Raw genomic sequence first — 17,595 nt, 5'->3', positions numbered from 1 at the left:
TGGCTATAAACGGACAACTTCAGCATTAAGGCACATCACAGCTGAGAGACACAACAGACTGATTGATTACAGAACTCAAGGTGCTTACCTCTCACCAGAGTTTCCACAATGGATACATACTGTTTAAAATGTCAGAGGACATTGCAGTTTCTATAGTGATTAACTCTTGCGCTCCGGCTACCGCGAAATAGAGAGGAATACCCCCGCTTGGATGGCTATTTTACCAATGAGAAAGCTGATCTTCAGAGAGCTAACAATATGTTTGCTTGGGAGTGGCAACAGGTGATCGCACACACTCCATCTCTCTCTCTCTCTCTCTCTCTCTCTCTCTCTCTCTCTCTCTCTCTCTCTATCTCTCTCTCACGCACACACAAACACATCCATCCATCTTACAGTATGAAGAATTTACATGTTTCCATTGATTATGGTATAAATATTGGGAGAACTGTATTAAGCAATAATGTTGACACTTTACATGCTTAAGTAGTTATAAAGGAGTTTGTGACTAATGATTCATTTACAAATGTAATATAAATAATCAACATATGGTTAAAAAAACTGCTTAAATATTATGACTCATGCAAAATAGTGAGCCATTTTACCTCAAATGTTATAAATGCTTAATTACACTTATTCAGCATTAGTAATCTATGAAAATGTACCTTAATGTAAAGTAGACGCATATTAATAGTGTATTAAGGCGTTGCCAAGATTGTAATCCTTTGCAAATAAAGTTTGTTATGGTCAAATGGTCATCAGGCTTTATAATAATATATACTGTATGTTGTGCTAGTAAATGAAAAGTGGTTGTGCAGATGACTTTAGGTAACTAGGACAAGTTGGGACACCATCAGGAGTAGCACTATTATTTTTAACAGCAACAAGGAAAGTTACATCACAAGTAAGTGAAGACATTACAATAATTAATATAAACATAAGTGGACTGTTGCAAAATGACATGATCACTCCTTGTTATCTTACTATAATGGTCTATTTTTTGCTTCATTGTGAAATAAATAATGAAATAGGGTATTTTTATTATCAGTAAATGTATGAAGCATTTAGAACAAGTAAGTTCAAATGCTCACTATTAGGCAAGTATTGCATGAAAGTTGCCCTTTTTAATTAATGTAGTTATAACCACATTTCAATGGTATGCACTGCATTTGTAAATTACTTATTAGCCAATAATGGACCAATTTATAAACCCTTAACAAAGAGAGCATTATTGTAAAGTGTCACTGCAATGCCAATTGAAGTATGCAGAAGTAAAGTAACAAAATGTCTTTTGATGTCAAGTTTACCAACAGTTCTTGAACATGGGACTACAGTACATCATCCAATGCATGTTCTGTAAACTGCTTATTTCATAGATCCAACACAGGTGTAATTTGTGATCACTTCCCAGTGTTGCACCAGTAACATTTTTTACTGTATATCTATGTGAGGGGTGTACTCACTTTTGTGAGATACTGTATATATATATATATATATATATATATATATATATATATATATATATATATATATATATATATATATATATATATATATATATATATATATATATTAGATGGCCTCGTAGTATTAATTTTTAGATAGCAACAGTCAATTTAATGGTTAAATTAAAACGTGCAACAACAAATCACTTTAAGTTGTAAATGCAAAACTTTAAGAAATCTGTGTAAATGTGCAAGCACGTCGCTATAGACTAACTTTAGGACACCCTGATGTGTACGGACAGCTGAGATTGCCAATCACTCAGACACCAACAAGACCAAACTAACCAATCCCGCCAGACGATGATGCGCTCGGGACAAAAATAGACACGGAGTGGCTGTAGTTTAGCCTGCAACGCTGTGTGAATTTCAGTCGAGGGGTGAAACACTATTACTTTAAACACTGTTTCCCATTTATCTTCGCACTTCCACAAAATGGTCATTAAAGTCTTTCTCGCGTCATCTTCAGGATCGACAGCGGTAAGAAATCGCAAGTTTATTTATTCGAATGTATTCGTCCATGTTCAGTCACTCAACAGGTCTCTCAGGCCGAAACACGTATTTTTGCTGAATACAGGTTGCTGAATGAATCAATAAATAGTCCAAATGTGTACTGTTAAAAATCAGCTGTACAAAGTTTTAAGTAAAGTTGTTTTAAACTGTACACTGTTTAAAAAATCAGTGTGAACCAATAACAGTTGCAGGGCCCCGCCAGTTTCCTTATATATCTCTGAGATCACATTCCAAACCTGCACCAGCTCTTCCTTTAGAAAACGAAACTTCTAGAGTTCATTTCAATAATTCATCAGGAGACATAAAACGTGTTTTATTACGTTTATTACGTGATGGAATACTTTGTTAACACAGTTATCCACTCTTTTTATTTTGACAAAGTACCGTGGTACTACCATGTTTTAAGATATGTCCCATAGTAATATCAAGATATTCTTAACTTTCCGTATATACCTAACAAGTTAATAATAAAAAAAAAAAACATAAACATGTAGTGCATGAATATGGTCGATATATTCAGGAAAATAGCTAAATAAAACTGTATTACCATGGTATTACTATTGCCACAGTACTTATTTATAAATTTGGTATTATAATTTAAATAATAATTTACATTTCAGATTAATTATACTTAAAGGCTTTTGTGTCATCCAGAAGGGAAAATTCTGTCATTATCTATTCAACCACCCAGTTGTTCCAAAACCGATTTGCTTTCTTTTGTGGAAACGCAATAGGTGAATTGACTGTTCTGTTCCATAATGAAAATAAATAATGACTCGTTCCAACAAGCTTCTAGCTTCTAAATCAAATATGGTGCTTTTGACGTCAGTGACATTTGGCGACAAGTCACGTGAGAATCATTGGCATTTGGTATCAGTGGCTTTTTTTAGAGGTCGACTGATAGTGGATTTTACCGATGCAATAAAACGGTGGAAAAGGCTGATAACCATTAAATTGGCTGATAGTTTTTATAGAATGTTAAAAATATGTTTTTCCTTTCTGTGACCGACACATAGGGCTGCACGATTATAGCAAAAATGTGAATTGTCGATTATTGCCCTTGATATTATAATCATGATTATTAATGTTGATTCAAATATTAAATTAACATGATGTCACAAAGTTAGCAACCTTGTGGTTCTTCAGAGTAGCAGATTTCAATGGTGGATCTGAGCTGCACTCCAGTTACTTTTAAGCAACTTTTAAGCATGTTGTATTGTATTGTATTGTATTGTATTGTATTTTATATTGTAATAATGTTTGTTAAGGTAAGGCATATAACAATTATTTTAAATTGATATCTATGGTATAGAATAAATGTAATTATTTTAAATTACTGCTTAAATTATTAGTTCATGTACAGTAAATAATATGGCATATTCGATATTCAAACTTATAACAGCCGATTTAAATCAACCAAGTTATTGCATTAGTAAGACCTTTGGTGGCGAGACAGGGGACCATTAATCTCATTAGATCTTCAATGTGATCTTGTTCACGTAAGATCATCGTTAGATCATTTTAGCCTCAGTGGTTGCACTTTGGAAATTAAAAAAAGTAATTTGCTATCGGAGTTTGTCCAATTCATGAAAATATTAAATCTACCAAATACCAGGTGTGTGGCAAATGTGTCTTATTAGAGCAGATGTGATAATGATGGTGATTCCTGAAATATGCTATTCAAGCCATATTTCTTATGTTTGCTATACCTCCAAAACAACCTTAGAACAGTTAAGCTGAATTTATTGCTATTGTGTACAAATGAAATTCACATTGTCCTACTTATTAACATGACAAAAAAAATCTGTTAATATTATTACATTTGTAATAAATTGTACACAGAAATCGAGCAACGCGTCAAACTCTCCCAATACAATGACTGCTGTCACTCATTGCAGGTTTACACTGTTTGAGATCTGCTTTTCAATGGCAGCTCAATGGTGCTCCGCACAATGTTCTGCACTCTCACGAATGATCTCATTAAAAACAAAGCTGTCTAATCAGCATAATAAATCAGTTATTTACTTGTTGTCTGTTCCTTGATTAGAACGGGATTGTTTTAGTTGCTGCTCATTTGCAGTGTATTTAACATCTACGTTCAAAGCGAGCAGTGCAAAATGTAATGAATCCCAAATATTTACAAAGTGCTTTTCACTCTTGTTCTACAGCTTCTTTTCAAGTGTCAGGTGATGTTTCTTCAGTATTCATTTTCGTGTGCTGCGCGAACAGAGCTAGAACATCATGCAAGCATCTGGGCATTTAGATGGCTTAAAACTTGCGCATTAGGATCAGTTGTCATTACAGATAGGACGGAGGACTAATCTAAGCGGCTCTGATTGGCCATCGCCTTTTCATTGCTCAACGGACATGTTAGATATTGGTTAGAATTCTCAACCGGTGCAAAAACACATAGTAAATAGAAACATGATGCAACAGGAGCAGACTTAAATTGAGCGCTGTAAACATCAGTTTTCATGATTACATAATTGTGGCAGGCGTAATCGCGATTCGTTTTTTGATTAATTGTGCAGACCTTCCGACACATAAATTGAGGCTACATGAGTCCAAAATGAATAAAATCCTAGCAGTTTATTGTGCATCCAAAATCCAAAGAATATGGTGCATAACGCGGGACTTTTAACTCTAAACCAGAAACTACACTTACTTATTTTGAAATGACAGAGATTTTGCTCCGTTACAATTCTCTGTATTTAAGTATTTACCAAATTAAGCTTTTTTTTAGCCTACATTCACTATTGGCAACTACCTGCAAATATATTTGCTGATAACATTTAGTTCCAAAAAGCAACTATCGGCACAGATTCATCGGTAAAACCGTTATATTTGTCTGCCTCTAGCCTTTTTTTTGTAGCCCGTTGTAAGTAAAATTTTTAACACAATGCCATTGCATAGCTTCTTTGTAGTTTTGCAGATTGATCTCACAGTAAACTTGGAAACAGTAGGTTGACTTTTTATGAGCTTAACTCCGAAATTTGAAGGACTTGCCCCAGTGGCCATTGCTGTAAGTGTTTTTTAACATGAGGGCTCATGTGAGCTTCAATTTCCAGCTGGAATGTCCACAGACTGGTGCCAAAATTTTTGTTTTTAATTGTTTTTAGCTGTAAAGGATGCAATAAAGAGAAACACATATTTCATTATCTCTACCTCCAAACCTCAACTGCAAACCTAACTATCAAAGAAGAAAAAATGTGTTCTTAGAAAGGAAATAGAACTTCTGAACCATGGTTGTCACTGATTATGCAAAAGCTATTACTTCCTGTTTCAACAAGGGATGAGAACTCAGGTCTCATATTCTGCTGATGCAACACAATTCCAGTTGCACCACAGGAGAAGGTGAACACACTTAAACAGATGTAAAAATGTCTGATCATGGGAGATGTCACTTGTTAGTAACTCAGCATTTTGGGGTTGATGTCTGGGTACTGGAACATTCAGAAGCATCATTCCAATTTATCGTTATTATTTATTTATTTATCATAATTTCCTGTGTGGATACACTGTTAACTGTTTTAATGCGTAACGTTGCACCGTAATTTCCCTCGAGGGACCTATTGTAATGCTTGAGCAACGAGGCAGACGAGGAGATGCGGATCCAAACACAGTTTAAACTTTATTTAACAAAACAGGTAAACACAAAGGAACAACCCACAATGGGGAAATCAAACATAAAAAACTGCTAACTAAACACGATGTAAACAAACAGAGGACTCTGGAAGGAAACACACACCAGGCTGACATCAAACAACGATAGACAAGGACTGAACAAAGAAACAGGGTATAAATACATAAACATGGGAAAAAGGGGCCAATGAACGAACAGAACTCAAACAAGATAACAAGGTGATTAACAGAAGCAAAAGGCAAACTAATGAGGGCAGGTGAAAACAATGACAGAAAACACGAACGCTAACAAGGGGACTATGGAGTTACATAAGGGACTAAAGTGAAAACTAAGAAATGCAAAAGTGACAAAAATGGCAAACAAAAGGGCAACAGTGAAACAAGACAGGGTATACATAACAGAGCCCCCCCTCAAAGGATCGGCTTCCAGACGATCCTAGAAGACAAAAAAACAAAAGACAAAAACCCACAAAAACAACAGGAGGGCACCAGGGGCAAACAGACAGTCCAAGTGGGCACATGGGCAGACAGACAGACCGGGGCGCACAGAGGGAAAGACAGGCAGGTCATGGAGGTGCAAGGGGCAGCCAGGAAGTCCAGGGGGGAAATGAGACAGTCCACGAGGGCACAAATGGAGATGAGACAGTCCACGGGGCCCATTAGGCAGTCCCTGGGGGCACAAAGGGACAGGGTTAGGGGGCCAGGGAGGTATCGACCAGGCAGGGACAGGTTTCGATGGTCTGGGAGCTGGCCACCGGGCAAGGGTAGGTGCAGGAGGCCTGGGAGCTGGCCACAGGGCAAGGACAGGTTTGGGGGACCTGGGAGGAGGCCACTGGACAGGGACTGGGTCAGGAGGCCAGGGGGGAGGCCTCAGGACGGGAACAGGGTCAGGAGGCCTGGGTGGAGGCCACAGGACAGGGACTGGGTCAGGGGGCCTGGGAAGAGGCCACGGGACTGGGACTGGGTCAGGAGGTCTGGGAAGAGGCCACAGGACAGGGACTGGGTCAGGGGGCCTGGGAAGAGGCCACAGGACGGGAACAGGGTCAGAAGCCCTGGGAGGAGGCCACAGGACAGGGACCGGGTCAGGAGGCCTGGGAGGAGGCCACAGGATAGAGGCCGGCTTTGGTGGCCTGGGAGGTGGTCGTGGGCCAAGGGCCGGTTCAGGGGACCTGGGAGGTGACCACAGGACAGAGGCCGGTTTTGGTGGCCTAGGAGATGGAGTGGCCACAGGGGAGGCCGGCGGAGCCGCGTGAGGCGGGGCCAAGGAGGACCTCTGAGGCAGAGCCGAGGGAGGTGATGGCTCAGAAGGCCCAGAAGGCGGAGCTGAGGGAGGCTCAGGAGGTGGAGCTGAAGGAGGCTCAGGAGGCTCAGGAGGCGGAGCCGAGGTAGGCGGCGCCGTGGGAGGCTTTAGAAACGGAGACCAGGAAAGCTCTGGAGTCTCTGGGGGCAGAGACGTAGGAGGCTCTGAGGGTGGAGCCGTCGAAGGCTTGAGTGGCTCGAGAGGCGGAGCCGTAGGAGGCTCGGGAGGTGGAGCCATAGGAGGCTCGGGAGGCTCTGAGGGCGGAGCCGTCGAAGGCTTGAGTGGCTCGAGAGGCGGAGCCGTAGGAGGCTCGGGAGGCTCTGAGGGCGGTGCCGTCGAAGGCTTGAGTGGCTCGAGAGGCGGAGCCGTAGGAGGCTCGGGAGGCTCTGAGGGCGGAGCCGTCGAAGGCTTGAGTGGCTCGAGAGGCGGAGCCATAGGAGGCTCTGGAAGCGGAGCCGTAGGAGGCTCTGGGGGCGGAGCCGCAGGAGGCCCTGGAGGCGGAGCGGCAGGAGGCTCGAGAGGCTCTGGGGGCGGAGCCGTAGGAGGCTCAAGAGGCTCTGGGGCGGAGCCGTAGGAGACTCATGGGGCGGAGCCCTGGAAGGCTCGAGAGGCGGAGCCCTGGGTGGCTCGAGAGGCCTGGAAGGCGGAGCCCTGGAAGGCTCGAGAGGTTCGAGAGGCGGAGCCCTGGGAGGCTTGAGAGGCGGAGCCCCAGGAGGCTCGGGAGGAGGAGCTCTGGAAAGCTCGGGAGGCTTGAGAGACGGAGCCCTGGAAGACTTGAGAGGTGGAGCCCTGGGAGGCTCGAGAGGCTTGAGGGGCGGAGCCCTGGCAGGCTCGAGAGGCTTGAGAGGCGGAGCCCTGGAAGGCTCGAGAGGCTTGAGAGGTGGAGCTCTGGGAAGCTCGGAGGGCGGAGCTCTGGATAGCTCGGGAGGCTTGAGAGACGGAGCCCTGGAAGGCTTGAGAGGTGGAGCCCTGGGAGGCTCGAGAGGCTTGAGGGGCGGAGCCCTGGTAGGCTTGAGAGGCGGAGCCCTGGAAGGCTTGAGAGGTGGAGCCCTGGAAGGCTCGAGAGGCTTGAGAGGTGGAGCCCTGGGAAGCTCGGGGGCGGAGCTCTGGAAAGCTCAGGAGGCGGAGCTCTGGATAGCTCAGGAGGCTCGGAAGGCGGGGCTCTGGAAAGCCCAGGAGGCGGAGCTCTGGAAAGCTCAGAAGGTGGAGCTCTGGAAAGCTCAGAAGGCGGAGCTCTGGAAAGCTCAGAAGGCGGAGCTCTGGAAAGCTTGGGAAACTCGGAAGGCGGAGCTCTGGAAAGCTCGGGAAACTCGGAAGGCGGAGCTCTGGAAAGCTCGGGAAACTCGGAAGGCGGAGCTCGGGAAACTCGGAAGGCGGAGCTCTGGAAAGCTCAGGAAACTCGGAAGGCGGGGCTCTGGAAAGCTCGGGAGGAGGAGCCCTGGAAGACTCGAGAGACTTGAGAGACTTGGGAGGCGGAGCCCTGGTAGGCTCGAGAGGTGGAGCCCTGGAAGGCTCGGAAGGCGCTGGCTCTAGGACAGGCATGACCACTGGCGCTGGTTCTTGGACGGTCCTGGCTACAGGCGCTGGCTCAGGGACGGTCGAGGCTACAGGTGCTGGCTCAGGGACTGTCGAGGCTACAGGCGTTGGCTCAGGGATGGTCGAGGCTACAGGCGCTGGCTCAGGGACATCTGAGGCTACAGGCACTGGCACACTGACGTTTGAGGCTATCGGCACTGGCTCACTGACGTCTGAGGCTACAGGCTCTGGCTGGGTTACCGTGGGTTCGCCCGGCTTGGGTTCGCCGGGCGCTGAGGGCAGAGCCAAGGGGGGTTTAGGGCATGGGGCTGCGGCAGGCGGAGGCTGGAGTGCAGAGACCACTCCCTTTCTCCTCTTCCTCCGGGCTGATGTGACTGGCGAAGCTGGGATGCTGTTCCTGGTCAGCGTGGCTTCAGGCTCGCTGGCTGTGGTTGACGAGGGCTCAGGCTCGCTGACCGTGGTTGACGAGGGCTCAGGCTCGCTGACGGTAGAGGCCGTAGGCGCTGGTTCGCTCACTGTGACATGCGTGGCCGCTGGCTCGCTCACTGTGACATGCGTGGCCGCTGGCTCGCTCACTGTGACAAGCGTGGCCGCTGGCTCGCTCACTGTGACATGCGTGGCTGCTGGCTCGCTCACTGTGACATGCGTGGCCGCTGGCTCGCTCACTGTGACAGGCGTGGGCTCTGGCTTGCAGACCGGGGCAGGCGTGGGCTCTGGCTCGCAGACCGGGGCAGGCGTGGGCTCTGGCTCGCAGACCGGGGCAGGCGTGGGCTCTGGCTCGCAGACCGGGGCAGGCGTGGGCTCTGGCTCGCAGACCGGGGCAGGCGTGGGCTCTGGCTCGCAGACCTGGGCAGGCGTGGGCCGGGAGGCGGAAGCCTGTCTTTTCCTCCTCCTCCGGGCGGACGAAGTGGACTGTGCAGGTTCAAGAGAAGCCACTGGCGTGGGGGGTTGCTCGCTGACAGGTGAGGCTGGTGTGACAGGGAGCGGTGAGCTGCACGCTAGTAGGGTCGTCTCCAGGTAGTCGCGGAGAGTGCAGCCGGGCGTTGCCTGTGGCACCCGCTCCCTCAGCGAGGATTTAAGCTGTCCTTAAAAAACCACCAATGCGGAGTCCGGGAAGTCCGTAAAGGTCGCCAGGAGGAGAAAGTAGAGAGCGTGGTCTACCAAAGGCTGGTCTTCTTGCCGCAAGTTGAGCAGCCGGCATTTGGCCCGTATAGCTGCTGGATCCATGTGTGTTCTATCGTTCTGTATTGCTTGAGCAACGAGGCAGACGAGGAGATGCGGATCCAAACGCAGTTTAAACTTTATTTAACAAAACAGGTAAACACAAAGGAACAACCCACAATGGGGAAATCAAACATAAAAAACTGCTAACTAAACACGATGTAAACAAACAGAGGACTCGGGAAGGAAACACACACCAGGCTGACATCAAACAACGATAGACAAGGACTGAACAAAGAAACAGGGTATAAATACATAAACATGGGAAAAAGGGGCCAATGAACGAACAGAACTCAAACAAGATAACAAGGTGATTAACAGAAGCAAAAGGCAAACTAATGAGGGCAGGTGAAAACAATGACAGAAAACACGAACGCTAACAAGGGGACTATGGAGTTACATAAGGGACTAAAGTGAAAACTAAGAAATGCAAAAGTGACAAAAATGGCAAACAAAAGGGCAACAGTGAAACAAGACAGGGTATACATAACACCTATAAAGTCTCTTATTTACTTACCGATTACTTGTAATGGTGTCTTTTTTGTCATTTTGAAGCTAGACAGCCCCAGTTCTGGTTGCCCCAGCCCCAGTTCTCATGAGGATGAGCAAATAATAAAATATATATATTTTTTGGGGTGAATTAGTTATTACTGTAAATAGGGCTGCACAATAATGAAATCACAATTGCAGATTATTTATTTTGATATTGTAATTGCGATTGTTCATTTCGATTGAAAGAATTTACATTAAAAAATAGGTATTTTCTTTTTCGTTGGGCAGTTGCATGCTGTATTCTGTAGGCTATGCATCAAAAAAACTTGAGAACTGTAACCCGCACACACACACACAAGACGAGACAGTCACAATGTGAGTAAACACTGCTTTTATTAAAGAGCAGGCGAAGGTACAGTGGGGAAAATCCAGAGGGAGAATCGTCGAGGAAGCGTAGGGTCAAAAGCCGGGGAATCAAAGTAGAGAAAAGTGGCAAATCCGGGAGAGAGTGGTCAACGAGAGCTGGAGGTCGAATCCGGGAATCAGACACAACTAGACGGGACTAGTGGGAGCAAAAGACAGGGGAACAAGGGGAGCTGGCAAGCTAAGGGGTAAACTAGAGGAGTACAAAACTAGACGAGACTAGCGGGGGGCAAAGATACGGGAAACTAAACACAATAACCAACCAGCTGGAGACGAATGTGCTGTGATATTTATAGAGACGAGTGCAGGTGTAAACAATGACAGGTGATAGGGACGAGTGCAGGTGTATACAATGAACAGGAGTGCAGATGACGCGAGTGCAGGTGTACATAATGTTCTGGCGATAGAAGTGGGCATGTGAGCCTGAGGGGGCTAGATAGTGTACGAGCATGTGAGCTCGTAGGAGTAAAACGAGCGTGCAAGCTCGAGCGAGCAAAACGAGCGTAGAAGCTCGAGGGGGCGGAGCGAGGGAGCGGGAAGCGAGCGAGTACGAAGGGGAGCGCCTGGGAATACACCCAAATGGAATGCTGTAATTGACAGTTTTCATGATAATATAATTGCAATAGCTGTAAATGTAATCTCTTTTTTAGATTAATTGTGAAGCCCTACTGTAGTACTATAGTATTTAGTATCGTAGGCCACGTAGACTGACTAGTCTGGCAAAATGTGATGGACTTTTTAAAAAGGTATACTTAAAAAATTCTTTAAATGTCTTGTGATGTAATTCACATTTATAATCTGTCATTCTCAATACCACAGATCAAAAAGAAACAGCAAGATGTTGTTGGATTTCTTGCGGCACTTAAAATCGATTACACACAGCTTGACATTGCTTCAAATGAAGAGAATCGCCAGTGGATGAGGGAAAATGTCCCTGGAGAAATGAAGCCAACCAACGGAATTCCTCTTCCTCCACAGATCTTCAATGAGGAGAATTATTGTGGGGTAAGAACTTGCTACAACAGAGGTTTCTATGAAAAATGTATTAACCAGTTTAATCTAATTTAAAATCTACAAAAGCCACACTATAATTGAAACAAATAAATTCATGTTGTATTTAATTAATTTTCATTTGTATAGTTTATTTTTTTACCAAATTTTATTTTCCCTGCATGTAGTTGTCAACTGCAATTATACAGTTGACCTTACCCTAACCCTAAACACATGAAGTACATAATTGTTACATATACCTTGTTTTGTTTTACCGTTGCCCCTTTGTTTACCTTTTTTGTCCTTTTTTTCATTCCATAGTTTTCACTTTTGTCCCTTGTTTTGTTCCATAGTCTCCTTGTCAGCGTTGGTGTTCTCTGTCATTGTTTTCACCTGTCCCTCGTTAACTTGCCCTTTGCCTGTTTATTCCCTCGTCATCTTGTTGGAGTTCTGTCTGTTCATTGGTCCCTTGTTCCTGTGTTCATGTATTTATATCCTGGTTTTTGTTTCAGTCCTTGTCTTTCGTTGAATGTTGTTAGCCCGGTGTGTTTTCCCTGCCCGTTTTCCCAGTGTTGTGTTTATTTCCCCATTGAGGGTTTTCCTTTGTGTTTGTTTGATTTTGTTAAATAAAGTAAGCTTGCGCTTAGATCCAGTCTCCTCGTCTGCCTTCGCTGCCTTCTGTTCACTACAGAACGAAAGACCCACATATGGATCTAGCGGCTTACTGTAAGGAGCCTGCGCCCACGCCTTCCACGGTGAGCGAGCCAGCGCCCACGCCTGTCACGGTGAGCGAGCCAGCGCCCACGCCTGTCACGGTGAGCGAGCCAGCGCCCATGCCTGTCACGGTGAGCGAGCCTGCGCCTACGCATGTCATGGTTAGCGAGCCTGCGCCTACGCATGTCACTGTGAGCGAGCCAGCGCCTGCGGCCTCTACCGTCCCAGAGCCAGCGCCTGCGGCCTCTACCGTCCCAGAGCCAGCCCCTGTAGCCTCGACCGACCCAGAGCCTTCCTGGGCTTCGCCGCGGCCCCGCCGTCCGCGGCTCATCCTTCTACGTCGTCAGCCTCTCGAGGCCTCCGAGCCTTCTAGGACTCCTCTTCCAGAGTTTCCCGGGGCTCCTCCACTTGAGCCTCCCGAGCCTCCCAGAGCTCCGCCTCTCGAGCTTCCCAGAGCTCCACCTCCCGAGCCTCCTACGGCTCTGTCCCCAGAGACTCCAGAGCCTTCTTGGGCTCCGCCCGCGGCCCGCCGATCCGCAGCTCCTCCTCCTACGGCGTCTGCTTCTCCAGTTCCCTGAGCTTTCCAGAGCTCCGCCTCCCGAGCTTTCCAGAGCTCCGCCTCCCGAGCTTCCTAGAGCTCCGCCTCCCGAGCCTTCCAGAGCTCCGCCTCCCGAGCTTTCCAGAGCTCCGCCTCCCGAGCTTTCCAGAGCTCCGCCTCCCGAGCTTTCCAGAGCTCCACCCTCCGAGCCTCCCGAGCTTTCCAGAGCTCCGCCTTCCGAGCTTTCCAGAGCTCCGCCTTCCGAGCTTCCTAGAGCTCCGCCTTCCGAGCCTCCTGAGCTTTCCAGAGCTCCGCCTTCCGAGCTTTCCAGAGCTCCGCCTTCCGAGCTTCCTAGAGCTCCACCTTCTGAGCCTCCCGAGCTTTCCAGAGCTCCGCCTTTCAAGCTTTCCAGAGCTTCACCTCTCGAGCCTCCCAGGGCTCCGCCTCGCAAGCCTCTCGAGCCTTCCAGGGCTCCGCCTCTCAAGCCTCTCAAGCCTTCCAGGGCTCCGCCTCTCAAGCCTTCCAGGGCTCCGCCTCTTGAGCCTTCCAGGGCTCCGCCTCTCGAGCTTCCCGAGCCTCCCAGGGCTCCACCTCTCAAGCTTCTCGAGCCTTTCAGAACTCCGCCTCTCGAGCCTTCCACGGCTCTGCCTCTCGGGTCTCTCGGGCCTCCCGGGGCTCCGCCCCTCGAGTCACTCGAGTCTTCTAGGGCTCCGCCCCTCTAGCCTCTCGAGCCTTCTACGGCTCCACCTCCAGAGCCTCCTACGGCTCTGCCTCCCGAGCCTCCTACGGCTCTGCTTCCAGAGACTCCAAAGCTTTCTAGGGCTCCACCTCTCGAGCCTCCTACGGCTCTGCTCCCAGAGACTCCAGAGCCTTCTAGGGCTCTGCCTCCCGAGCCTCCTACAGCTCTGCCTCCCGAGCCTCCTACGGCTCAGCTCCCAGAGACTCCAGAGCCTTCTAGGGCTCTGCCTCCTGAGCCTCCTACGGCTCTGCCTCCCGAGCCTCCTACGGCTCTGCCTTCTGAGCCTCCTACGGCTCTGCTCCCAGAGACTCCCGAGCCTTCTAGGGCTCTGCCTCCCGAGCCTTCTAGGGCTCTGCCTCCCGAGCCTCCTACGGCTCTGCCTTCTGAGCCTCCTACGGCTCTGCTCCCAGAGACTCCAGAGCCTTCTAGGGCTCTGCCTCCCGAGCCTCCTACGGCTCTGCCTCCCGAGCCTCCTACGGCTCTGCCTTCTGAGCCTCCTACGGCTCTGCTCCCAGAGACTCCCGAGCCTTCTAGGGCTCTGCCTCCCGAGCCTTCTAGGGCTCTGCCTCCCGAGCCTCCTACGGCTCTGCCTTCTGAGCCTCCTACGGCTCTGCTCCCAGAGACTCCAGAGCCTTCTAGGGCTCTGCCTCCCGAGCCTCCTACGGCTCTGCCTCCCGAGCCTCCTACGGCTCTGCTCCCAGAGACTCCCGAGCCTTCTAGGGCTCCGCCTCTAGAGCGTCCTACGGCTCTGCCTCCTGAGCCTCCCTCAGCTCTGCCTCCAGAGCCTCCTACAGTTCCGCCCCCAAAGCCTCATGAGCCTCCCACGGCTCCACCTCCTGAGCCTCCAGAACTTCCCACGGCTCCGCCTCCCGAGTCTCCAACGGCTCCGCCTCCCGAGCCTCCTGCGGCTCCGTCTCCAGAACCTCCCGGGCCTCCTATGGCTCCGCCCCCAGAGCCTCCTACGGCTCTGCCCCCAGAGCCTCCTACGGCTCTGCCTCCCGAGCCTCCTACGGCTCTGCCCCCAAAGCCTCCTGAGCCTCCTACGGCTCCGCCTCCAGAGCCTCCTACGGCTCAGGCCCCAGAGACTCCAGAGCCTTCCAGGTCTCCACCCCCAAAGCCTCCTACGGCACCCCCTTCCTTGGCTCCGCCTCCTGAGCCTTCCTCGGCTCCGCCTCCTGAGCCTTCCTCAGCTCCGTCCTCAGAGCCTTCTAGGCCTCCTGACTCGGCCCCTGTCCTGTGGCCTCCTCCCAGTGCCCCTGACCCTGTTCCTGACCTGTTGCCTCCTCCCAGGCCCCCTGACCCAGTTCCCGTCCTGTGGCCTCCTCCCAGGCCTCCTGACCCGGCCCCTGACCTGTGGCCTCCTCCCAGGCCTCCTGACCCGACCCCTGTCCTGTGGCCTCCTCCCGGGCCCCCTGACCCAGTCCCTGTCCTGTGGCCTCCTCCCAGGCCCCCTGACCCTGTTCCTGTCCAGTGGCCTCCTCCCCGGTCCCCCGAACCTATCCTTGCCCTGTGGCCAGCTCCCAGACCTCCTGAACCCACCCTTGCCCTGTGGCCAGCTCCCAGGCCTCCTGAACCCATCCTTGCCCTGTGGCCAGCTCCCAGGCCTCCTGAACCCATCCTTGCCCTGTGGCCAGCTCCCAGGCCTTCTGAACCTATCCCTGCCCGGTGGCCAGCTCCCAGACCACCTGAACCAGTCCTTGCCCTTTGTGCCCCTTGGACTTCCTGCCTGCCCTCTATGCCCCCTTGGACTTCCTGCCTGCTCTCGTGCCCCCCCCCCCGGTCTGCCCGTCTGCTCCTGGTGTGTTTTTTCTTTTTCGGATCGTCTGGAATCCGATCCTTGAGGGGGGGCTCTGTTACATATACCTTGTTTTGTTTTACCGTTGCCCCTTTGTTTACCTTTTTTGTCCTTTTTTTCATTCCATAGTTTTAACTTTTGTCCCTTGTTTTGTTCCATAGTCTCCTTGTCAGCATTGGTGTTCTCTGTCATTGTTTTCACCTGTCCCTCGTTAACTTGCCCTTTGCCTCTGTTTATTCCCTCGTCATCTTGTTGGAGTTCTGTCTGTTCATTGGTCCCTTGTTCCTGTGTTCATGTATTTATATCCTGGTTTTTGTTTCAGTCCTTGTCTTTCGTTGAACGTTGTTAGCCCGGTGTGTTTTCCCTGCCCGTTTTCCCAGTGTTGTGTTTATTTCCCCATTGAGGGTTTTCCTTTGTGTTTGTTTGATTTTGTTAAATAAAGTAAGCTTGTGCTTAGATCCAGTCTCCTCGTCTGCCTTCGCTGCCTTCTGTTCACTACAATAATAAGTATTGTAATACTTATTAGTGCTTAATAAAGATATTTTTTTTATGTAAGTACATAGTACTAAAACGAAGAGGTCGCCAAAAAATATATATAATTCTCTCATCATTTACTCATACTCGTGCCATCTCAAACTTTTGTGACTTTCTTTCTTTTTTGGAACACAAAAGAAGATATTTTGAAGGATGTATCATGTGTTTTTGTCCATACAATGTAATTTAATGTGGCCCAAAATTTCAAAGTCGAAAAAAAGGACATAAAAGATGCATAAAATATTATTTGAGTGGTTTAATACATATCTTCTGGAGCTATACGATCGATTTGGGTGACCAACAGTTAAATAATTATTGACTAAAAACCTTGACATCCGGCCTGATAGGAACTCAGAGCATACTTCAAGGCAGTGATTCTTTGAGGCTGCACATGGCTGCCAGGTCCTCCATCCCAGTATCATTATATGTCAATAAAAAAAAAAGAATTCTACTCTTTACTAGAGGTCGACCGATTTTTAGCATTTTTTAACATAATCGGCATCGGCCAATATCCAAGTATATCAAGCCGATTATTAGGCAGGCGCATCTGTGGGCAGCCTAGTGTTGTTGTGGAACACGTGTTCGACGCACGCTGCCCCTAGAGTCATTTTCCAGCACAGTGAGCAGACCTCATCCAGTGCCTAAAGAAGGAGCTAAGTTCCTTGGAGAAAACGGTAAGGATTACATTTGTATAACTTCTTTATATTTAATTAAAAACTTTTGATATGTTACTGCCAACTTCAAGAAAAAACGCGACAAACGTGATAGGCGACATGACTGTAACGTTCCTGTGTTGTCTGCCCTATGTTCTCTGTTTCACCCATCACGTTTATGTCATGTTTCCGTGTGGTCTGCTCCGTGTTTTCCATTTCACTCGTCACCGATCCTGTTCCATGTCACGTTTTCCCTGTTGTCCACCCTGAGTCTCACTGTCTGTGTAGAAAACTTCAATTCCCACAATTCCCGGCCTCCCAACTGCCTGCACTCATCATTGTTCTCACCTGTGTCTCGTTTAGTCTTTATTGTGTCCTTGTGTATTTAAACCCTGTTTGTTCCTCCATTCCCTTGTCGGTCGTTGTATTTGATGTTCCATGTTTCCAATGTTTTATGCCTGCTCTTGTTCCCTTGTTTGATCATTCGTGGATGTTTCGTGTTCATGTGTTTATTTCATTTTCCCATCGTGGACCTTTAATTTGTTCCAGTGTCTTGTGTTCCTCTATTATTTAATAAAACCACTTTTGGATCCGCACCTCTCGTCTGTCTTGTCCAGCTTCCACACCATTCGTGACAGAACGACCGACCACAATGGATCCAGCGGTTCAGCAAGCCAACTATCGCCTGCTCTGCCTGCAGCAAGAGGACCGACCGGTGGAGGATCATGTCGGTGACTTCCTCGAGCTGGCGAGTGTCTCTGACTTCCCAGACTCAGCCCTGGTGTGCTTCTTCCGGGGCAATCTTAACGCCTCACTGAGAGAGCGGTTGCCACCGGCAACGCGCAAATGGACTCTGTGCGGCTACATAGAGGTGACTTTGCGGGTCTGTGGCTCACCGTTAACCGTGGGCATTGCTGAGGACGACCCTACCTCTCCCACCTCAGGGATGACTCTCCAGTCGCCCATGGCGCTTCCTGTCATGCCAGCCCCATCTGTCAGCGGCGCA

The 17,595-nt window shown here is 48.7% G+C and overlaps 1 protein-coding gene across 20 annotated transcripts in view; it reads left to right on the top strand.

The window, feature by feature from the left end:
* Positions 1–1,816: 1,816 nt before the first annotated feature.
* Positions 1,817–17,595, top strand: part of sh3bgr (SH3 domain binding glutamate-rich protein) — an 80,686-nt gene continuing 64,907 nt past the window's right edge. For all 20 annotated transcript variants that reach the window (XM_052110108.1, XM_052110110.1, XM_052110107.1 and 17 more), the window contains exons 1-2: positions 1,817–1,979; positions 11,446–11,631. In XM_052110108.1, the coding sequence (XP_051966068.1) occupies positions 1,935–1,979; positions 11,446–11,631 (231 nt within the window). In that variant the 5' untranslated portion in view covers positions 1,817–1,934. The remainder of the gene's footprint in view (positions 1,980–11,445; positions 11,632–17,595) is intronic.

Source organism: Xyrauchen texanus, chromosome 38 (assembly GCF_025860055.1).
Source record: "Xyrauchen texanus isolate HMW12.3.18 chromosome 38, RBS_HiC_50CHRs, whole genome shotgun sequence".
Classification (NCBI taxonomy): Eukaryota; Metazoa; Chordata; class Actinopteri; order Cypriniformes; family Catostomidae; genus Xyrauchen; species Xyrauchen texanus.
The sequence above is the reverse complement of the archived record's forward strand: the minus strand, read 5'-3'. Positions and strand labels throughout refer to the sequence as shown.